The sequence below is a fragment of the Pituophis catenifer genome, unplaced genomic scaffold (genome assembly GCF_029215685.1).
Source record: "Pituophis catenifer annectens isolate HBS135680 unplaced genomic scaffold, rPitCat1.0.hap2 SCAF_16, whole genome shotgun sequence".
Taxonomy (NCBI): domain Eukaryota; kingdom Metazoa; phylum Chordata; class Lepidosauria; order Squamata; family Colubridae; genus Pituophis; species Pituophis catenifer.
The window spans coordinates 15665683-15686514 of NW_027256896.1; the positions used below are offsets into that span (position 1 = coordinate 15665683).

A 20832-nucleotide genomic window follows, 5' to 3' on the forward strand; every position below is an offset into this window, starting at 1 on the left:
GGAAATACTGATTTGGAGGAACTGGTAGCATTTTTTTTACTACATGTTCGCCCAAACCAGTGCGAACTGGTAGCATTTCACGCTGGCTGGCTGGCTGGATGGATGGCTGGATGGATGGATAGATAGATAATTTTATGCGGGAGAAAACCCAAATAACCAAAGACCTAGATAGATAGATAGATAGATAGATAGATAGATAGATAGATAGATAGATAGATAGATAGATGGATAGATAGATAGATAAATAGACAGACAGACAGACAGACAGATAATAATGGATGTATGGATGGCTAGGTGGGTGGGTGGATTATTGGGCAGCGCTACAAGTCTTGAGCATTAGCTTAACTGTGATCCATTCCAATGCCATTTGAGGATGGTGGATTTGAGCTTCAAACACACCTGGACTGAGCCAGCTTGTGGACTGGATGTGAAGCTAACAAGCTACATCTTATTCCTAATTTATAATCCTCATTTCTTTGGAGCAAATGAATCACAATCCCAGGTCCCGATAAACTGTCCTTCCTGATTTCTTTGACCTGCTTACGGGAAGAACGAAAAGTGGGAGCAAACTAGCTAGGGGACCAGAGTAACCCACAAATCTTGGCTTCCGGCAAAAAAAAAGCCATCATTAAATATTCCTTTGCTAGTAACCCAAGCCCAGAACGTACCTGTGAAGCTGCGAAGTCGAGTTTTTGAAGGCCTACAAGGTAGCGGTTTCTCATCAAGTCCACTTCATGCCTTTTGGCGTTGAGCAGGGTTTTGAAAGTCAGAATTAATTCCAGGTAGGATGTGGGCGTGACATAATTGTGTCTTCGAAGAATGTTGTAATAACTGACCGAGAGTTCCCTTACATTTTCTTGAAAATACTTACACATGAATACAACCCTACAGGAAAACATTTACAGGTTAGAAATAGTTAATGGGATCAAAAAATCAGATTTTCTCTATGAAAATATAACAGGTTAAAACAGGTTAAAACCAGGAAGTAACGACATCCGGGCAGGTGGGCGGAGCCTCGTGCTGCCGCCGCTATTGGTTCTCCCACCCACCTGCCGCCACCGCTACCGGTTCGCATGAACCCGTACGAACCGATAGCATTTCAGCCCTGGTTGTAAATCAAGGACTACCTGGATTGGTTTAGGAGGTTTGGGCAGTGTTCATAGTTAAGATACGATTAAGCCAAACTAACAAAGTCAGTTTGAATGAAGATGCACCAAAACTCAACCGTAAAAAAAAATACTTAGATACTAAAATGGACAAGGGACTTAATAGTTATTATAAATGACATTCCTCATCATCAAAGGACTCAATAATTATCATTAGTAATTTATATGTCACTTATATAAGCTTTGATCTTATTTATTCCAGTATGAATGCGGATAATTTAACTGCCCTGAACTTTTAAGTTTGATTCTGTGTCCTTCCGCCATTTTGCTGCTGTTATGAGTTACTGTATTTTTCGGAGTATAAGACGCACCTTTTTCTCCCTAAAAGGGGATAAAAATTTAGGTGCGTCTTATACACTGGATGTAGCCCCGCCCATCCTCTGGCCCCCACCCTTTGGCCTCTGCTTCCCAGCAGTTACCTCCTTGCAGCAAACAGCAAGAAAAAACACCTCCTTTCAGCTTCAGCACAGCCTAATTAGCACAAGTTGATTGAATCGGCCTCGCGACTCTCAGCTGATTTGCTCTCAGCTGTTTCTGCTGCTTGCTACACAGAGGTAAATTGCTGGAGCAGATTTTTTTTTTCCTTGTGCTAATCAACCTATGCTGAAAACGAAAATGAAAGTAAAGCAGGCTGTTTGCTGTTTGTTGCAATGAGGCAAAATTGCTCAGAGGCAGAGGCAGATTTCTTTTTCTTCTTTTCCTCATCAAAGAAGATAGGTGCGTCTTTTACTCCGGTGTGTCTTATACTCCGAAAAATATGGTATGTGGCAAAGGTTGCCTATTATTTTTACAGCTTCATCATTTGCATATTCATTAGAAAACATCTTAATCTGCATTGCAAGCATTTTTACCCTATAAAGCAAGTTAATCGAAGAAGAAAAGAAAGGGAAAACAATTTGTCATTTTATAACATACGATTTTCTTATTTCATCTTCCAACTTCACATCCTCCAAGAATTTGTTGGCAACCATTTCCAGAGCATCTGTGGGCCATCTCTGGAACCAATCAATAGTGCAACAATTGATCAGTGATGGGAACATCCGTAAACGATTCCGGAATGCATCTCCAATCGGGCTCATTGCTGAAAAAGAGATGATGATCCTTTTTCAGATCTCCTGAATCCATTGTTAGCATGATTCCTGATCTAATTTTGGCTGGAGGTGTTGGATCACAGGGCCCTTTAACTCCTACCCCCAACCCAGTCACATTTACAGAAATTAGGCTGAAAAAGGAACAGGTTTCATACTTAAGGAAGCCATGGTTTAACTTATCCAAAATTTGTCATATTGAAAAACACTGCCCTTTTTTCCCACAATGTGCTTGATAAACAAGTGACAAGGTTTATCCATATCGAAATATATTTTTGTTTGATACGCTCAATTAAAAATTGATGTATCTTCTCTAAATATAGATTTTTTTTTTGAGATGCTCAATCAAAATGTCCTAGAGCTAGCCATACCTAGAACAATCTGTAAATTTTTCTTGAGCTGCTGAATCAAAAGATGTAGGCCTAGACATACCTAGAACAATGTGTAAATTTTTCTTGAGCTATAGATTTTTTTTCTTGAGATGCTCAATCAAAATGTCCTAGAGCTAGCCATACATAGAACAATCTCTAAATTTTTCTTGAGCTGCTGAATCAAAAGATATAGACCTAGCCATACCTAGAACAATGTGTAGATTTTTCTTCACGCGCTCAATGAAAAAGTTATACATGGCCAAAGGGGTAGCTTCGATTCTCCTCCCTTCGGTCCTTGCCGCGCTCTGCATTTTCTCCACGATGTCCGCCTTCTCGTCTGCTGCAAAAATGTTAGGCACATCCCCCGTGTTCAGAAGCATGTTGATGTCCTCCACAAAAGACTCATCTTTGATCTGGTTGTCACAGAACAAGAAGACCGTGCTCTTGTTGGCCACTCCCGATTGCAACATGACCTTCTTAACGTCCTCTCTCCATTCGTTCATGCTGTAGAACTTGGTGATCTCAATCATGAAGAGCTCGTAAGAGTTCATGAAGGTGCCCAGCTTGGTGGCACTCTGCCGGCCGCTCCCGCCGATGCCCACCAGTAGCAGATGGCCATTGTCTTGCTTCAGGACCCGACAGATGCGGGAAATGTGCTCGATGGCAAATTTAAACATAACCAAAGGCATGGGCGCCTTGCTGATGTTGTTGAATTCCTCCAGGTAGTACTCCATGACCGATGTCAGCTTGTGCAAATCCGTGATCTCGTCGTATATCTTCTTGTCACTGGACGGCTTAAAATAGTCTCCGAAAAAGAGACTCCGAATGTTGTTATCCGTGATTTTGCCAGTGGGAGACAGATGGCTTAGTACCTGGGGAAGAGATAAAAGAGGATCCTAGATAAATTGGGCTTGTGTTCTGACCCAGCTCCTCAAACATGACAAACCCTTTGACATGAACTCAAAAGATTCCTTTATCACGAATGCCCTGGCAAAAAGTTTATCTCACAGTCTAACAAGTCTGTCCGGCAGGGAGATGAATAGTTGTCTGCCACACCTATTCATCTCCACCCCCTGCCTTTTATCCCCAGAGCTAGGGTGGGGCTTTGCTAGCAGCGGTGGCTCTTTCGTCCCAAGGACCGGCCCATAGATTTCCACTGCTCTCCTCTCCTCTGCCTTCTGCACTGCCGCACCTCAGGCACTGGACCCAGCTGTTCTTCCTCTTCCTCATCAGCCACCTCCAGACCTGGGGGCTGTTGACTCTTCATCTGAGGAATGATGGGGCTCCGTCTCTGTCTCTCTCTCTCTCTCTGCCAGCTCCATTTCCCCCTCAGAGCTCTCAGGTTGCCCTGATGCTGACTCCCACGCCTCCTCCTCCTCTGATTTGGCTACTGGAGGGGCCGGCGGCCAACAGGTCACAACAGCTTGTTATTCTTACAAGGACTGTTTACACGGGGTGGGGAGCATCTCAAAGGTTTGGGTTAGAATTAGAAGCTCTCCTCTGTATGGTGAAGGTATCTTGTCTCACCACAAGGAGAAACAAAAAACATCACTCCCGCTCTTGAAGTAGCCTATGACTCTAAGCCTTCTCAAACTGTGGGTCCATCTCTGTGAAATAAATTCCCCCCCTAAAATCTGTAGCGCTTCCCACTTCCTATTCATTCGTAAAGTTGCAAAGATCTGGCTTTTCTTTTTAGCAGAAAAACTTCACTCCCAATGGTGCATTCCATTATTTTACACATGCTGATCAGTGGTGGGATTCAATTTTTTTTATTACTGGTTCTGTGGGCGTGGCTTGGTGGGTGTGGCATGGCTTGGTGGGAGTGGCAAGGGAAGGATACTGCAAAATTCCCATTTCCTCCCGATCAGCTGGGACTTGGGAAACAGAGAATAGATGGGGGCGGGGCCAGTCAGAGGTGGTATTTACCGGTTCTCCGAACTACTCAAAATTTCTGCTATCGGTTCTCCAGAACTGGTCAGAACCTGCTGAATACCACCTCTGATGCTGATGTCTGTATTACTTTTACATTACAGGTAGTCCTCGACTTACAACCCACTCGTTGAGTGACCAAAGTTACAACAGCACTGGGAAAATAGTGACTTGCAACCAATCTTCTTGCTTACAACTGATGGGAGCATCCCCATGGTCATGGGATCAAAATTCAGGTACTTCCCATCCAGCATGTGTTTAGGATAGTTGCAGCGTCCTGGGGTCATGTGACTTCCATTTGTCAGTGTAATGCAGATTTAAAGCTGACCAGCCATTGTAAGGATGTGGCCCACTGAGGATGAGTCAGCAGGGTTATTGCCCTTTAAGAAGCTGTCTATATAAAGGAGGCCATTAGAGGGCGTCTCTCTCTCTCCTCATGTATCTGCATTGTAGTTCTCCGTGTAGAGTTGAAGAAGATTGATTGCCTGGCTTTGCTTAGCACGTGTATGTATATATACTGTATATAAGGTAAAGGTAAAGGTTCCCCTCGCACATATATGCTAGTTGTTCCCCACTCTAGGGAGCAGTGCTCATCTCCGTTTCAAAGCCGAAGAGCCAGCGCTGTCCAAAGACGTCTCCGTGGTTATGTGACCGGCATGACTCAATGCCAAAGGTGCACAGAACGCTCTTACCTTCCCACCAAAGGTGGTCCCTATTTTTCTACTTGCATTTTTTACCTGCTTTCAAACTGCTAGTTTGGCAGAAGCTGGGACAAGTAACGGGAGCTCACCCCGTCACGCGGCACTAGGGATTCGAACCGCTGAACTGCCGACCTTTCGATCGACAAGCTCAGCGTCTTAGCCGCTGAGCCACCGCGTCCCTTATACTGTATATAATTGTATATAAACCACTGTTTGTAAAGACAAAACCTCGGTGCCCTGTATTTTGCTCCTGGGTTGTCTCAAAATAGTAGCCACGCTGTAAATACTCTGACACCATTTGTGACCTTCCCAGCTCGTTTCTGACAAGTAAAGTCAGGAGGGAGGGGGAGGGACCGGATTTGCTTAATGACCACGTGGTTCACTTTTCTGCAGCGGTTCACTTAACAACCATGTCCAAAAAGAAGGTTGTGTGATTCACTTAACAACCTACTTGCTTAACAATGGAAATTCTGGTCTCAATTGTGGCTGTGATTGAAGGACTACCTATTCCTCCTGGGTTGCCACTCTCCTCCTCTGTGCAACCACCCCAACAACTGTCTTTGCTTTAAAAGGCCCACCTTATCGACACTCTGTTTAAAACAGTCAGAGGTCGTTTCTTTCATCATATTAAAAAACACTTCTCTGTCGCTGGCATCGATCAAGCGGTCATAAAAGACTCGATACACTTCATGAATCCAAAGCCTGATCAGCTTTTCTCCATCCTGCCAAACGAAAGGAAGGGCGGGAAGGGTATAAAACAAAAAAAAAAAAAAAAGAATTGTAAGATTCTTCTCTGGTAACTTTTTTTTAAAAATTTTTTATTGATTTTACAACAACAACAACACAACACAACATACAAAACACAAATGGGTTTCTTTTTATGTATCAGTTTCATTCCTCTTACTTTCTATTTTCTACATTTCCCATTTTTCTCATCCTTTATTATCTTTATCTTTATCGTCCCTTTGTTTCCAGTTTTATTCATTTACAGTATTTTACACATTCATCACATCATTTATTCACTTTTACTTTCCCTAATCTTGAGCCAATCGTACCACTTAGTCCATCCTTGATAATATTCTGTGTCTTCCTTTTCTTTTATTTCTTTCGTTAATTTATCCATCTCCGCACAGTCCAGGATTTTCTTAATTGTTTCTTCCTCTGTTGGTACCTTTTCGTTTTTCCAGGACTGTGCGTAGACTATCCTTGCCGCTGTAATTATATGCAAAATGAAATTATCTAATTTCTTTACTGTAGGTTCTGTTCAATATCCCCAGTAAAAACATCTCTGGTTTCAAGTCCACATTGTAACCAATTATCTCTTTTATCCAACTTCTAATTTTAGCCCAATATTTTTTCGCCTGGTGGAGGCCGCCAGAAGTTCAAGAACCAGAATTTGTATGTCCCTTGACGCCCAAAGTGGTAAAAGAGAAGGAGAAGGAGAAAGAGGGAGAGGGAGGGGAGGGGGAGGAGAAGGAGGAGGAGAAGGAGAAGGAGAAGGAGGAGAGGGGAAAGGAGGAGAAGGAGGAGGAGGGGAAGGAGAAGGAGACAGAGAAGGAGAAGGGGAAGGGGAAGGGGAAGGGGAAGGAGAAGGAGAAGGAGAAGGAGAAGGAGAAGGAGAAGGAGAAGGAGAAGGAGAAGGAGAAGGAGAAGGAGAAGGAGAAGGAGAAGGAGAAGGAGAAGGAGAAGGAGAAGGAGAAGGAGAAGAACACACCTGTAAATGTGTATGTGGGCACAACAGCACCCCTCGAATCACCCGGGCGAAATCACGTAGATTAAAGACGTAGTGAGATTTCGAAGGGGTGGGAAGGAAGTTCTCCATGGCCAGCTTGTAGATATTCATGGTCGCATGAACCAACATTTTGCCAAGCCTTTCCAAAAAAAAAAAAAAAGAGCCAAAAAGAGAGGCGATTATGAGTCAGAAAAATATCAAGCCACAGATCCAGCAACGTAGGTTGGGAAGGAGACGTTCACCTTAAAAAGCTGGCCTCAAAGCCTTTGCCGAAATGCCAGTCTACGATGGAAACGAAAATCTTGGTTAAAACCTCGTCGTCGAAAGAGCTGATGGAGATGATGTTGAGATGTCGCAGGAAGCGACCTGGAGATGCAAGGAGAGGAGAAGATCGCAGGATTGGACCAGGGGTGGGGCTGCTGGGGGTTCGCAGAGGTTCGAGAGAACCTCTAGCTAAGATTCTGTGCAGTTTGGAGAACCTCCAAATCCCACTCCTGGCTGGCCCCACCGACCCCATCCCTCCCCTCCCCCTCCCAGGAGTCACCATGAGGCCCATTTTGGATGCAGATAAGTGCAGGGTGCGCATGGAAGCTCAGGGAGGGTGAAAAACGGGCTTACCGGAAGTTCAGGAAGGCCAGAAATGGGCCCGTTTCCGGCCTCCAGAGGGCCTCCGGAGCCTGGGAAAGCGGTTTTTTCCCTCCCAGAAACTTGAGGAAAGCCTCTGGAGCCCGGGGAGGGCAAAAACGCCTCCCCCGCTGGTGCAGGAGGCCGGCTAGGCCACACCCACCATGGCCACGCCCACCCAGCAACCGAGCAGAGAACCCCTTGCTAAACTTTTTGAAGCCCACCCCTGGATTGGACACTCTGCATCTCCTTCTAGGTCACCTAAAGCAGATATTTGAGTCTACTGGCAAACTCTTCTTAAACTACAGTTGTCCCTCCACAAGTCCCAGGTGACCTCTGCACCTGATGACTTAGGGGCCATACCAATGAGGCTTGAGAACTCTTGTAGCCCATGGCCCTTTGTCCCAAAGCTGCCCCCCCCCCCCCCGAATTCTTGTGAGGGTAGAAAGTCTAAGGGTCGTCTGACGAAGTACATGTCTAAGCAAGTGTGTTTCTAGAGAAGGACTAGGGAAGACACGATAGAAGTCTTCCAATATTTGAGGAATTGTCACGGAGAAGACGGGGGGGGTGGACCTATTCTGCAAAGCGCCTGAACGCAAGAAAATAAAAAAAAATAGAAAAAAGCAGAAATTTTCAGTCAGTGATCAGTGGAACAGCTTGCCTCCAGAAGTTGTGAGTGCTCCATCACCAGAGATCTTCAAGAAAAGACTGGACAACCATTTGTCCAGAATGTTATAATGCTCAAGCAGTGGGCTGGACTAGAAGATCTCTAAGGTCTCCTCCAATCCTACGATTCTATGTTTTAAGAGTTTCTGTAGGGATGTCTGCAGAGTACGGCCAAAGTCAAGATGGTATCCCTCTTTCTCAGCGCAGCCGTCCTCACAGGGTTGTGGAAAAATAGGAGGGAGTAGTATGTTCACCGCCTTGAGTTATTTATATAATATATATAAGTTATATATATTTTCTTACTTTTTCGTAGGTTTTATGTGTGTTTTTCTTTTAGCCAGGTTTTTCCTACGTAACCAAGATTTTTCTACAGTCCTAGCTCAGTGGAGTCACATCCACTCGATTCTGGGCTTTTTTTTTTCTTCTTCTGGCATCCAGCAGGCCTTATGCTGCCTAGTGAGAGACTTATATAGATCTATTTCTGGCTCGTTAGCCATCATCAGTAAGCCACACCCACATCTCATGTATCCTCCCTGTAAAGGTACAATATCTATTTTCTTTATATATATTTATATATATATAAATATATAAAGAACCCACAGCTTCTAAATTGAAAGTAGGGGCCCGATGATGACAAGTTGAGAGCGTGTCGAAACGTTGCCAAAAAGGAAAACTTTTAAAGTGTTGGTTAAGATTTTAGCCAGAAAACAAATCAAAAGAAAGAAACGGGCTCCTTTCTTGGGATTCTCATTTTGGCTAGGAATCCTGTGGTCAGCCACCAACTAAATGTGCTATGAGAACATAAAATAATAGGGTTGGAAGGGATCTTGGAGGTCTTCTAGTCCGACCCCATTCGACCAACCGCATCTTCTTGAGTTGGAAGCCCACTCCCTACCTGTAATATCGTTTCTTCCACCACCGGGAGGACCCATGGCCGAAAGGAAGAGGACGTCCACGATATCCAACCTTGTGGTATCTTTCTTATCGTACCAGTGGCCGTGGTTCATCCATTGCCGAAGGAGTTCGATTGGGGGTTGAGCCCCGTATATTTCCTTGGCTGGCATGTTTAAGTCATCTAGGAAAAAAATATGGTTATGCCTCAGACAGCAGGGAAAACCTAGCTGTTATTTTCACACAGGTAGGAAGAAGGTTGATACATTTAATAGCAATAGCACTTAGACTTATATACCGCTTCACAGTGCTTTTATAGCCCTCTCTAAGTTTGTTTTATGTTTTGTTTTATTAAATTTATATACCGCCCTACTCCCGAAGGACTCAGGGCGGTGAACAGGCACAGAATAAAATACATAAATACAAAAGTTAGAAACAATTTAAAACCAAATTAAATAATTTAGCTCAAGATTTAATTTAGCCTAAGAGGTTTACAGAATCAGCCTATTTTCCCCCAACAATCTGGGTCCTCATTTTACCCACCTCGGAAGGATGGAAGGCTGAGTCAACCTTGAGCCGGTCAGGATTGAACTCCTGACAGTGGGCAGAGTCAGCTTGAAATTCCACATTCTAACCATTGTGCCACCACAGGTAGGTAGGTAGGTAGGTAGGTAGGCAGGTAGCTTGCTTCCTTCCTTCCTTCCTTCCTTCCTTCCTTCCTTCCTTCCTTCCTTCCTTCCTTCCTTCCCAAGCTATAGCTACACCACTTCACGGTGCTTTTACACCCCTCTTTAAGCAATTTACAGAGTTAGCCTATTGCCCCCAACAATCTAGGTCCTCATTTTACCCACCTTGGAAGGATGGAAGGCTGAGTCAACCTTGAGCCTGGTGGGATTCGATCTGCCAAACTGCTGGCAGCTGGTGAACAGCAGAAATAGCCTGCAGTACTGCACTCTAACCACTGTGCCACTGTGGCTCTTTTAAGTAAAATACAGAGAGCTTTTAGACCCATTTAGAAAGGATATTGATTTATCCGTTTACTGTATATATTTTATGTATTCAATTCATGCTTATAATTATATAAATTACCTAATATGTTCTTGATAGATAGATAAATAAATAAATAAATAAATAAATAAATAAATAAATAATTTTTCCAGCTCAGCTGTGGCTTATAGCTTAGCACAAGGGGAGAATCCCGCCACTGACTTCTGCAAGCCACGATTTGCAGTTTCTACAACCCAGACTTCACAAACCATGGTCGAAACGAAACACGATTCAGGAAGGAGGTGGGAATCCAGAAAGTCCCAAATCTGAAAGAAAACAACCCAAAAGAGAAAGCGTCTTCTCTCACCTACGAAGACGATCGCTTTTTTCCCTATGGTGGGACCAAAAAGCCCTTTCCGCCTTCTGTCCAGCTTCGACATGATAATATCCTGGGTTTGATTGGCGGAGGTCCTGGCAGAGAAGTTGATGACGTTTGGGACGTATTTGGCCTTGGGAAGCTGGATCAGGAAGCTGTTGGTGATGGCCGATTTCCCCGTCCCGGTGGCTCCCACGAACAGCAGGGGGATCTCGTGCTCCACGTAGGTTTTGAGGAAAAAGTTCTGCCGGGCAGTTTCTGTGGTGGGGATGATCAGTTCGGAGACCTATGATGATGAGAGAGGACTCAGGAGAAAATTCTCCCACATTTGTCATCTAATTCCAAAGCAAAGTTCTCAGAACTTAGTTGGCCTCACGCATTGCAAAGCTACAAATATTTCACCTGTGGCTTATTCAATAAACCACAATTAAGCCAGGGGTGGGCTTCAAAAATTTTAGCAAGGGGTTCTCTGCCCGGTTGCTGGGTAGGTGTGGCCATGGTGGGCGTGGTCTAGTCAGCATCCTGCACCACGGTGAGGGGGCGTTTTTGCCCTCCCCAGGCTCTAGAGGCTTTCCTTGAGCCTCCAGGAGGGTGAAAACAGCCTCCCCAGGCTCCGGAGGCCCTCTGGAGGCCAGAAACGGGTCCAAACTTCCGGTAGGCCTGTTTTGTGGTGGCCTAGAGGTGGAGCTCTTGCCTCACAATCAGGAGGCTGTGAGTTCAATCCTAGGTAGAGGCAGATATTTTTCTCTCTGGGCACACTGAGAATGTATCTGCTGAAAAAAAACTCCGCACTGGCGACAGAAGGGCATCCGGCCAGTAAACACTCAGCTCCATTCAGTTGCCCAGACTTCACCTGGCAAGGGATTATGGGGTCGTTAAAAGGGGATGATACTGGGAAGCTTTCTGGATGAGGAGCGAAATGCATTAATTACTTAAATAAATATCAAATGATAAGTATTTCCCGATCATGCTGACAAACAAGCACAACCGTTTCACCTTTGCACCGGCGGCAATTGCTTGCTCCTCCTTCGTGATGTATTCTATCCACATGTTCCACTGTCCACTGGCTTGTTTATGAAAATAAAAGTCATACACAGACCCTGATTGCAAAAGAAGGATAAAAAGTCTTTAAGAAGCTTGTCAAAACAGCAAAGTGACATTGAATGTTATCACGTGTGGATAGGGTGGATAAAAATCGATGATTTAAAAAAAAATCGGATATTTTAAATTTAAATTGGACTTTAAAAATTTAAATTGGATTTTTTTTTTAATTTTTATCAAATTTATTTTAATAAAATGCTTTTGGAGTAAAAATCTATCCAAAGAGTTTTCTATTTAAGATACATTAATAATTTAGTTTATTCAGCATGAAATGGAGCTTAGTTATGGAGCATGAGGCTGTATATTCTGCAATATTGGGACTGTCGTTAAGTCAACAGTGGGTCAGAGGAGGAGCTGCTGCGGGACAGAGGTGACAGTTGCTCTTTAAAATTTATGATTTAAATGGAATTGATTTAAATCAAGCCTTTTTACTAGTGATTTAAATCATGGTTTAAATCGTGATTTAAATCGACTTTATTTAAATCAAATCCCATTTTTTGCTCTCCCCAGGCTCCAGAGCCTTTCTAGGAGCCTGGGCAGGGTGAAAATGGCCTTCCCCACCCCCCGGAGGCCCTCCGGAGGCCTGAAACAGCCATTTGCCACCTTCCGGTGGGACCGGAAGGCCCGTTTTTTTTGCCCTCCCCAGGCTCCAGAACCTTTCTAGGAGCCTGGGGAGGGTGAAAATAGCCTTCCCCACCCCTCGGAGGCTGAAAACAGACCCTCTGCGTATATGCAAACCCTTCTGCGCATGCACAAAGGGTAAAAAACAGGGTTACTTCCTGGTTAAAACCAGGAAGTAACGACGACCAGGCACGTGGGCGGAGCCTCACGCTGCCATCACTACCGGTTCCCCAAACCAACCCCCGCCATCACTACCGGTTCAGCTGAACCAGTCCGAACCGGTAGCATTTCATCCCTGCTCCAAGGCCCCTTCCAACTCTGTTATTCTGAACTACCATCCTTCCCACTTTGAAAAGTGGATGATGTCTTTTCCAACTAAATCCCTTTTTTAAAATAATGGGTTTCCTAGACACACCTCTTTCTGGAAAGAGGTTGGTTTTGGTCAGCTTCACGCTTTTGGGGCGAGGGTTCTCATCATCCATGCCCATCAAAAGGTTTCGGTAAAAATGGTCAAACTTCTTCCGTCCTTCGGCATTCAACGTGCTCCCGATGGTCCACACCAGAGAGAAGAGGAAGAGGCCTTGCAGCCACAAAGTTATCTGTTGGCTGGACATGGCCTCTCCTGGTTCCTCCTCATTGGAATTCCTGATTTCATCTACACACAAAAGAAGACAAGATGGACCAAAAACAGCAAAGTGGGAGACAAGGAAAGTCACATGTTTCCAGCATACACAGATCCCCATTTCTGGCAGGGGGAATTCTGGGAGTTGAAGTCGACATATCTTAAAAGTTACCAAGGTCGAGAAACACTGCCTTAGCATGTTAGGGTCCCAAAGACCAACGCAGCATCCTTTTGTGGCACATCTTGCTTTCAAAGCTGTCATACAATTAGACAGTTTGGTCTACTGGTGAAGGCAGCAGGCTAGAAACTAGGTGACAGTGAGTTCCAGTCCCACCTTAGGCATGAAAGCCAGCTGGGTAACCTTGGGCCAATCACCACGGGATGGTGGGTTCTCATCCTGCCTTAGCTATGAAAGACATCTGGGGTGACTTTGGCCCAATCACCAGGAGTTCTAGTCCCACCGTAGGCATGAAAGTCAGCTGGGTGATTTGGGGCCAACCACTAGGAGACAGTGAGTTCTAGTCCCACTTTTAGCATGAAAGCCAGCTGGGGCCATTTGCTCTCTCTCTCTCTCAGCCATCTCACAGATCATTGTTATGGGGAAAATAGGAAGAGGAAAGTGTGTTGGATATGTTTGCTGTTTTGAGTTATTTGTAAAAGTAATAATGGCAGGATATAAATAAATAAGTAATAGATGAAATACTAAAAAATAAAATAAAATAAGATAAATAAAATAAGATAAGATAAATAAAATAAAATAAAATAAAATAAGGAATAAAATAATAAAATAAAATAATAAAATAAAATAAAATAAAATAAAATAATAAAATAAAATAAAATAATAAAATAAAATAAAATCAGATAAATAAAATAAAATAAGGAATAAAGGAATAAAATAAAATAATAAAATAAAATAAGATAAAATAAGATAAATAAAATAAAATAAATAATAAAGGAATAAAAAAATAACAAAACAAAACAAAACAAGTTTCATGTTGCCGCAAAGCACAAACTACGCCTTACCAAGCAAAGAATCAAACAATGTTATCATGGTATGGGTCAGATGGATAGGAGAGGTCTGAACCAAGGTTTTGCAATGGTGGCGAATAAATTCCAGCGACGGCTGAACGAGCCACATAAAAAGGTCGTCAACCTGAAAAGCAAACCGCTTGAGAGATTAACCGAATCACAGGACACGTCCCTTTTACACTGAATAAGTGACAGATCCCTTCCGCAGCCGGCAGAAGGACGAGAAGAATCCTGCACGGCAGCCATACTGGCAGAGATTGATGAGATCTGAGGTGTAAGGTTGGATTAGCATAAGAAACCGGTCTAGATTTAATGTTAACTTAGACCAGGAGTGTCAAACTCAAGGCCCGGGGGCCAGATTTGGCCCACGGGGTACTTAGATCTGGCCCGTAGGGCCGCCCTGGAAACAGCAAAGAACTAGCCCGTGGTGCTTCTGCCGTTGAAAACGGAGCTCGGGAGGGCCATACACAGCTCCATTTTTTCTGGCAGAGCTCTCGGGCCACCACAGGAAACCCGTGTGAAACACGAGTGATGTCGAGCTGGCCATGCCCACCCCGGCCACGCTCACCCCAGCCCCCGGAAGTCAAACACAACCCTGATGTGGCCCTCAATGAAATCGAGTTTGACATCCCTGATTTAGACTTTACAGATGTGACAAAGTTTCAAATGGCTTTGGAGCTATACCTGTTGAGATCCCTCGCCTAACTAAACCCACAATCTTGTGACACTTCAGGCGTTTTTAAATCATTTTATTACAACGTCCCACTGTCACAAAAATTGCACGGTAGTGTAGTGTTGAAAACTTTCCATTAAAGCTTTAGAAAGGTTCTAACATTACATGCACCTTGCACTCACTTCTCAAACCGGTTATTGAAAAGTCTGCAAATTATTGGCATGGTTTACACAAGAAGCGATCGTTTCCATAGTTCCCAAGTAATCCTGGGAACTCAGCAAGTGACTCTCAAGCAGTGGTGGGATTCAAATAATTTAACAATCGGTTCTCTGCCCTAATGACCAGCTGGGTAGGCGTGGCTCGGTGGTCATGTGACCCTGTGGGTGTGGCCAACTCAATATCATTCATGTCAATGGGCACTTCACCTTACTGTTACAATGTAGTAAGGGTTAACCAGAGAGGCAGTTTCTATAAGCAAGGCAATAAAGATTAGGCTAGAAACACCACCAGAATGTTTCCTTCCTGCCTTCCTTACAGGATTAGCCTTATAAAGTTGAAGAAAACCAAAATAAGATTTCTTTTAACAACCAATTCTCCGAACTGCTTAGAAAGTTAACAACCGGTTCTACCGAATAGATGCGAACAGGCTGAATCCCACCACTGCTCTCAAGGAATCCGGACACGAATCAATACAAATAAACCTAATAGGATACACCTGAACGGCCCTTAAATTTAAATTCCCCCCTTCCCCATCAATATTCAAATAGCGAGCATGAAAATAAAATGAAAACTGGCCTACCAATTCTATGTGCACGTCTTGTAGATTTGAAGGCAGCATGTTCATATAAGAATCTTTCAAAGGTTTCCAACCCAACTGGTGAGGCTCCATATAAATCATGCCACACCTTGAAGAAATGAAGAGAATTGAGCTGCACAGATTTGCTAGTTCAAAGAAATAAGGCCTTCAAGAAAAGCTTGGGGGCTGTTTGTCCAAGATCTCCTGCCGTGGACAGAGGGTTGGACTAGAAGACCTCCAAGGTCCCTTCCAATGCCTATGATTCTAACCCTAAGAATTCAGCCGGCCAGATTTACCTGCTAACCGTTGCTGGGGAAGCTTGTTCAAGATCTTCGGGCTCAAAGATGAGGCTCATTTGTGCGCTCATTTGAATGATCTCCCCGCTCATCAAGCACAACTTCAAGGGAAATAGAAGAAAACGACTTCAGTCTGGTGTGCAGGAGAGTTTGCAACAGAACTCTGGGTCACTCAAATATGTCTGCTGTAGCTATAGGTAAAGGTTTTCCCCTGTCTTTGGAGTTGTGCAAAGGCATTTTCTGTGGTCATGTGGCCGGGATACACTGAGGTGCACAGAATGCTGTTACTTTCCCACCGAAGTGGTACCTATTAATCTACTCGCATTTGCATGCTTTCGAACTGCTAGGTTGGCAGGAGCTGGGAAAGGGATGGGAGTTCACCCCGTCACACAGCGCTCGGGTCTCGAACCCAGGCTGTCGTTCTTCCAGCTGACAAACCCAGTGACTTTAACCACTGAGCCATCGTGCCTCTTCTGTTTTAGCTGGCCCATGTCATTCACTATTTCAATTAATTGTCCCTGGTGAAGATTACCCCAGCAGCAAGAATTCTGCAACAGAAACCTTCATGCTTACAAATTCGTTTTTCATTTTCCTGGCTCTTAGAATCATTATTTTTTAAAAAGTCGAGTCCATACAGATAGTCCTCGACTTACAACCATTCATTTAGTGACCGTTCAAAGTTACCATAGCGTTGAAAAGTGGGACTTATGACCAGGCCTTAAATTTACAACTCTTGCAGCATCCTCATGGTCATGTGACCAAAACGTGGGGGCTTGGCAACTGGCATGTATTTCTGACAGTTGCAACATCCTAGGGTCACATGATCACCATTTGCGACCTTCCGAGCTGACAAGGAAAGTCAATGGGGAGGAGCCGGATTCGCTTAACGACCACACGATACGTTAACAACTGCTGCGGTTCGCTTAACAACTGTGGCGAAAAAGGCCATAAAATCAGGCGTGACTCACTTAGCAACTGTCTTGCTTAGCAAAGGAGATTCTATTCCCAATTGTGGTTGTAAGTCGAACCCCATCGCTTGCTATGGCCCAGTTTTGCCCATAACTGGAAGTGCCGTTTCTTTTTCTTTTTTTTTTTGGTAAATATTTGTTATTTATTTTTTCAAATTTAAACATAAAAACATAACTTCCAAGAGCAAAAATCTCGATCCGGTCATAGATGGTTACCACGCTTACATTCCTTTCACAAGCTCAATTCACAATTTCCATTACATCTTTTATAAATAAACAAAAAAAGAAAAAAAAAAGAAGATAAAAAAGGAATTCAAAACTTAAGGAAAAACCAATTTTACCTCAAATTTAACATTTTCATCTATATAAATCCATTATATCTATCCAAAATTAGTTTCAAATTCACTTTCCGGAAGTGCCGTTTCTGTGCATACGTGTCTATTTGTGTTTGTGTGTGTGTGTGTTGTCACTGTGTGTGTGTATGTGCATACCCTCAATTTTTTAAAAGTCCATTTAATAAAGTGGTTCACTACTTCGAGATGTTTTAGTGGGGAAACAGCGTCAAAGTTTCCCTAATTATCTATTTGAAAAAATAGCTGAACAGCGCACGCTAAGTGCTTTTTGCTTTAAATCAAATTAGTTTATTGGCTTCTAAAAAGCACTTTCAGTTATTCAGCCGAATTAGACAATGCAACCTAGAGGCTTATGTCAGCGCTGGGGAGGGGGGGGTGGAGAAAAAATGCCAATTACCTTCTTGTTATCATCTAAGACGGTGTTCATATTTTCGATCCAAACGGCATCAACCGGCCCGTCAAAAATAATCCACTTTCGGTCCTCGTTGGTGGAGGAGGCCTGCTCTCTGAAAGTGTTTGCAAGAACGCCGTCTGTCCATTCGTGGCTAACGGGATCAAAACAGCCGTACAGTTGCCCCATGGTGATCGCTTTCGGGTTGATAATTTTGTATTCTACAGCAACCTCTTCCATTGATGGTTCTAAAGACAGACAGACAGACAGACAGATAGGAGGGAGGGAGAGGGAGAAAGAGAGAGAGAGAGGGAGAGAAAAGTATATTTTCAATCAGGGTTTCTGAACCTTGGTAACTTTAAGTGGACCAGTGGTGGGATTTCAATTTTTTTTTACTACCAGTTCGGTGGGCGGGGCTTGGTGGGCGTGGCATGGCTTGGTGGGTGTGGCAGGGGAAGGATACTGTAAAATCTCCATTCTCTCCCCACTCCAGGGGGAAGGATACTGTAAAATCTCCATTCCCACCGCACTCCAGGGGGAAGGATACTGTAAAATCTCCATTCCCACTGCACTCCAGGGGAAGGATACTGTAAAATCTCCATTCCCTCCCCACTCCAGGGGAAGGTTACTGCAAAATCCCCATTTCCTCCCGATCAGCTGGGACTCGGGAGGCAGAGAATAGATGGGGGCAGGGCCAGTCAGAGGTGGTATTTACCGATTCTCCAAACTACTCAAAATTTCCGCTACCGGTTCTCCAGAACTGGTCAGAACCTGCTGAATACCGCCTCTGAAGTGGACTGCAACTCCACAGAACAGTTGCAAGAAATCCCTTCCCTTTAGCTAAGTCGGTGTTTCTCTCAACCTTGGCAACTTTAAGGTAAGTGGACTTCAACTCATGCTGGCTGGGGAATTCTGGAAATTGAAGTCCACACAGCTTAAAGTCGCCAAGGTTGAGAAACACCTATTTAGTATAAGGGGAAGGGATTTCTTGAAACTGTTTAATTGGTGCTGTTTCCTTCTTTTAAAAAAACAACAACAAAAACCAGATTGGATTGATTGATTGATTAATTGATTGATTCAAACATGTAAGAGATAACAGATATAAGTATAAATATGGATATGAACACAGGATAAGGATACGAATAAATGGGGACAGTAGGACAGGGATGGAAGGCACACTGGTGCACTTATGCATGCCCCTTAGAGACCTCTTAGGAATGGGGTGAGGTCAACGGTAGACAGTCTAAGGTTAAAGTTTTGGGGGTTTGGGGAAGAAACCACAGAGTCAGGTAGAGCATTCCAGGCATTGACCACTCTGTTGCTGAAGTCGTATTTTCTGGAATCGAGTTTGGAGCGGTTTACCTTGAGTTTGTATCTATTGTGTGCTCGTGTATTATTGCGGTTGAAGCTGAAGAAGTCATTGACAGGTAGGACGTTGTAGCAGATAATTTTGTGTACTACGCTTCAGTCAGACCGAAGGCGGCGTAGTTCTAGGTTGTCCAAGCCCCAAATTTCAAGCCTGGTGGCATAAGGTATTCTATTGCCTTGGTGGCGCAGCAGACTAAAAGTGCTGTTAAGTAACACCAGCTGCCTGCAATTACTGCAAGTTCAAATCTCACCAGGCTCAAGATTGACTCAGCCTTCCATCCTTTCGAGCTAGGTAAAATGAGGACCCAGATGAGGACCCGGATTGTGGGGGCAATAAGTTGACTTTGTATAAAAAAGAACACCGCTTGGGGGGGTCCGAAAGCCCTACTAAGCAGGTATATACAAAAGTATGAAGGCTATTGCTTAACGCATTGTAAGCCGCCCTGAGTCTCTGGAGAAGGGCGGCATATAAATTGAACCAATAAATAAATAAACAAACAAATAAATAAATAAATATTGTGAGCAGAGGAGTGGAGGACTCTTATTTGAGTGGTGCAGTGGCCTAGAGGTGGAGCTCTCGCCTCACAATCAGGAGGCTGTGAGTTCAATCCTAGGTAGAGGCTGATATTTCTCTCTCTGGGCACAATGAGAATAGATCTGCTGCAAAAATTCCACATTGGCAACAGGAAGGGCATCCAGCCAGTAAACAATTCAGCTCCATTTAGTTGCCCTGATTCCACTCTGGAGGGGTTACGGGGTCATTAAAAGACGACATACGGTCTGATTTTGTGATGGAAGGGCTGGTTAGCAAGTTCCTGTTATTTGGTGACTTTTTCCCTTTGTAGCTGTTTCCCCAAGGGGAATCTTATTTTCTGTGTGAACGCAAAGCGGGGTGTCGTTCATTTGATCTCTCACCTTGGCTCAAATCCCCGAGGGCGGCAGCGAGCACTTTATACGCAAAGGTTTTGCCACCCATTGGTTCGCCCACAATCATGAAGCCGTGACGCACCATCATCATCTCGTAAATCTGTAACGCGAAGTAAATAAAAGGCATTATTTTAAACCTTGATGAGTGGTATGCTGACCTAGAGGTGGAGCAATCAGGAGGCTGTGAGTTCGATCCTAGGTAGTAGCAGATATTTCTCTCTCTAGGCACACTGAGAATATATCCGCTGAAAAACATTCTACATTGGCGACAGGAAAGGCATCCGGCCAGTAAACATTCAGCTCCGTTCAGTTGCCCAGACCCCACCCTACGCCAAAAGGGATTATGGGGTCATTAAAAGAAGATGATGATTTTAAACCTTGATAGGATATCCAAGGAGTTTTTAACTGTGCCAGAACCTCTTTGATGTTAACCAAGAGTTTTATATCGATTTCCTACAATTCCCAAATCCTATCAATAATGTGCTTATGTTTGCTATTAGTGTTCCAGATTTCTAGATGCATGTCTTTAGAAGCTTTGTTTTGCAACCTTGGCAATTTTAAGATCAGTGGACTTCAACTCCCAGAATTCCATGCTGGCTGGGAAAATCTGGGAGTTGAAGTCCACTCATCTTAAAGTTGCTAAAGTTGAGAAACACTGGATTCGATGCTTTAGTTAACCGGATTAAATTAGCAATGTGGATACTGACCTCCAGCACGTTGCTTTGCTGGCAGTAAATATTTTTTAAAAAGGGAGAGAAAAATGAAAGAAACCTGAATAATTTTCCCAATAAACCAGGGAACCGGTTGAAGATTCATTTTCTCAATATTCTGATTCAGTGCCTGGATGAAGAGGACATAATCAGGTTGCGGAAGGACAATTCCAGGAAACAAATCAGATATGATTCCCTGTGAAAGAGAAGGAGAAAAAAAAGGAGGTCTGGAAAAACGGAACTTCCAGGAACAGTTATATGTATATTTTCAAGGTTTTGTACCAAATTTGGCAAATGGCCAGGAGTCAGGAAGCATAGAAATTCAATTAATAAATAAATATATCTCTTCCTGTTCTGCATTTTCAGATAGATTTAAGAAAGTTAAATAAGTAGGGCTACTGCAGAGAATTAGGAAGCCAAACATCTGAAGAAGTTTTAGAACTATT

General features: G+C 43.7%; 1 protein-coding gene across 1 annotated transcript in view; it reads right to left on the minus strand.

Moving 5' to 3' along the window:
* Nucleotides 1-20832, minus strand: part of DNAH3 (dynein axonemal heavy chain 3) — a 93379-nt gene that overhangs the window by 24621 nt on the left and 47926 nt on the right. Inside the window, 16 exon segments of the mRNA XM_070955392.1 lie at nt 669-885; nt 2082-2247; nt 2831-3497; nt 5834-5977; nt 6970-7126; nt 7230-7353; nt 9173-9352; nt 10523-10817; nt 11528-11631; nt 12669-12908; nt 13899-14028; nt 15377-15482; nt 15670-15770; nt 17388-17629; nt 19665-19776; nt 20448-20582. Coding sequence (XP_070811493.1) covers nt 669-885; nt 2082-2247; nt 2831-3497; nt 5834-5977; nt 6970-7126; nt 7230-7353; nt 9173-9352; nt 10523-10817; nt 11528-11631; nt 12669-12908; nt 13899-14028; nt 15377-15482; nt 15670-15770; nt 17388-17629; nt 19665-19776; nt 20448-20582 — 3120 coding nt within the window.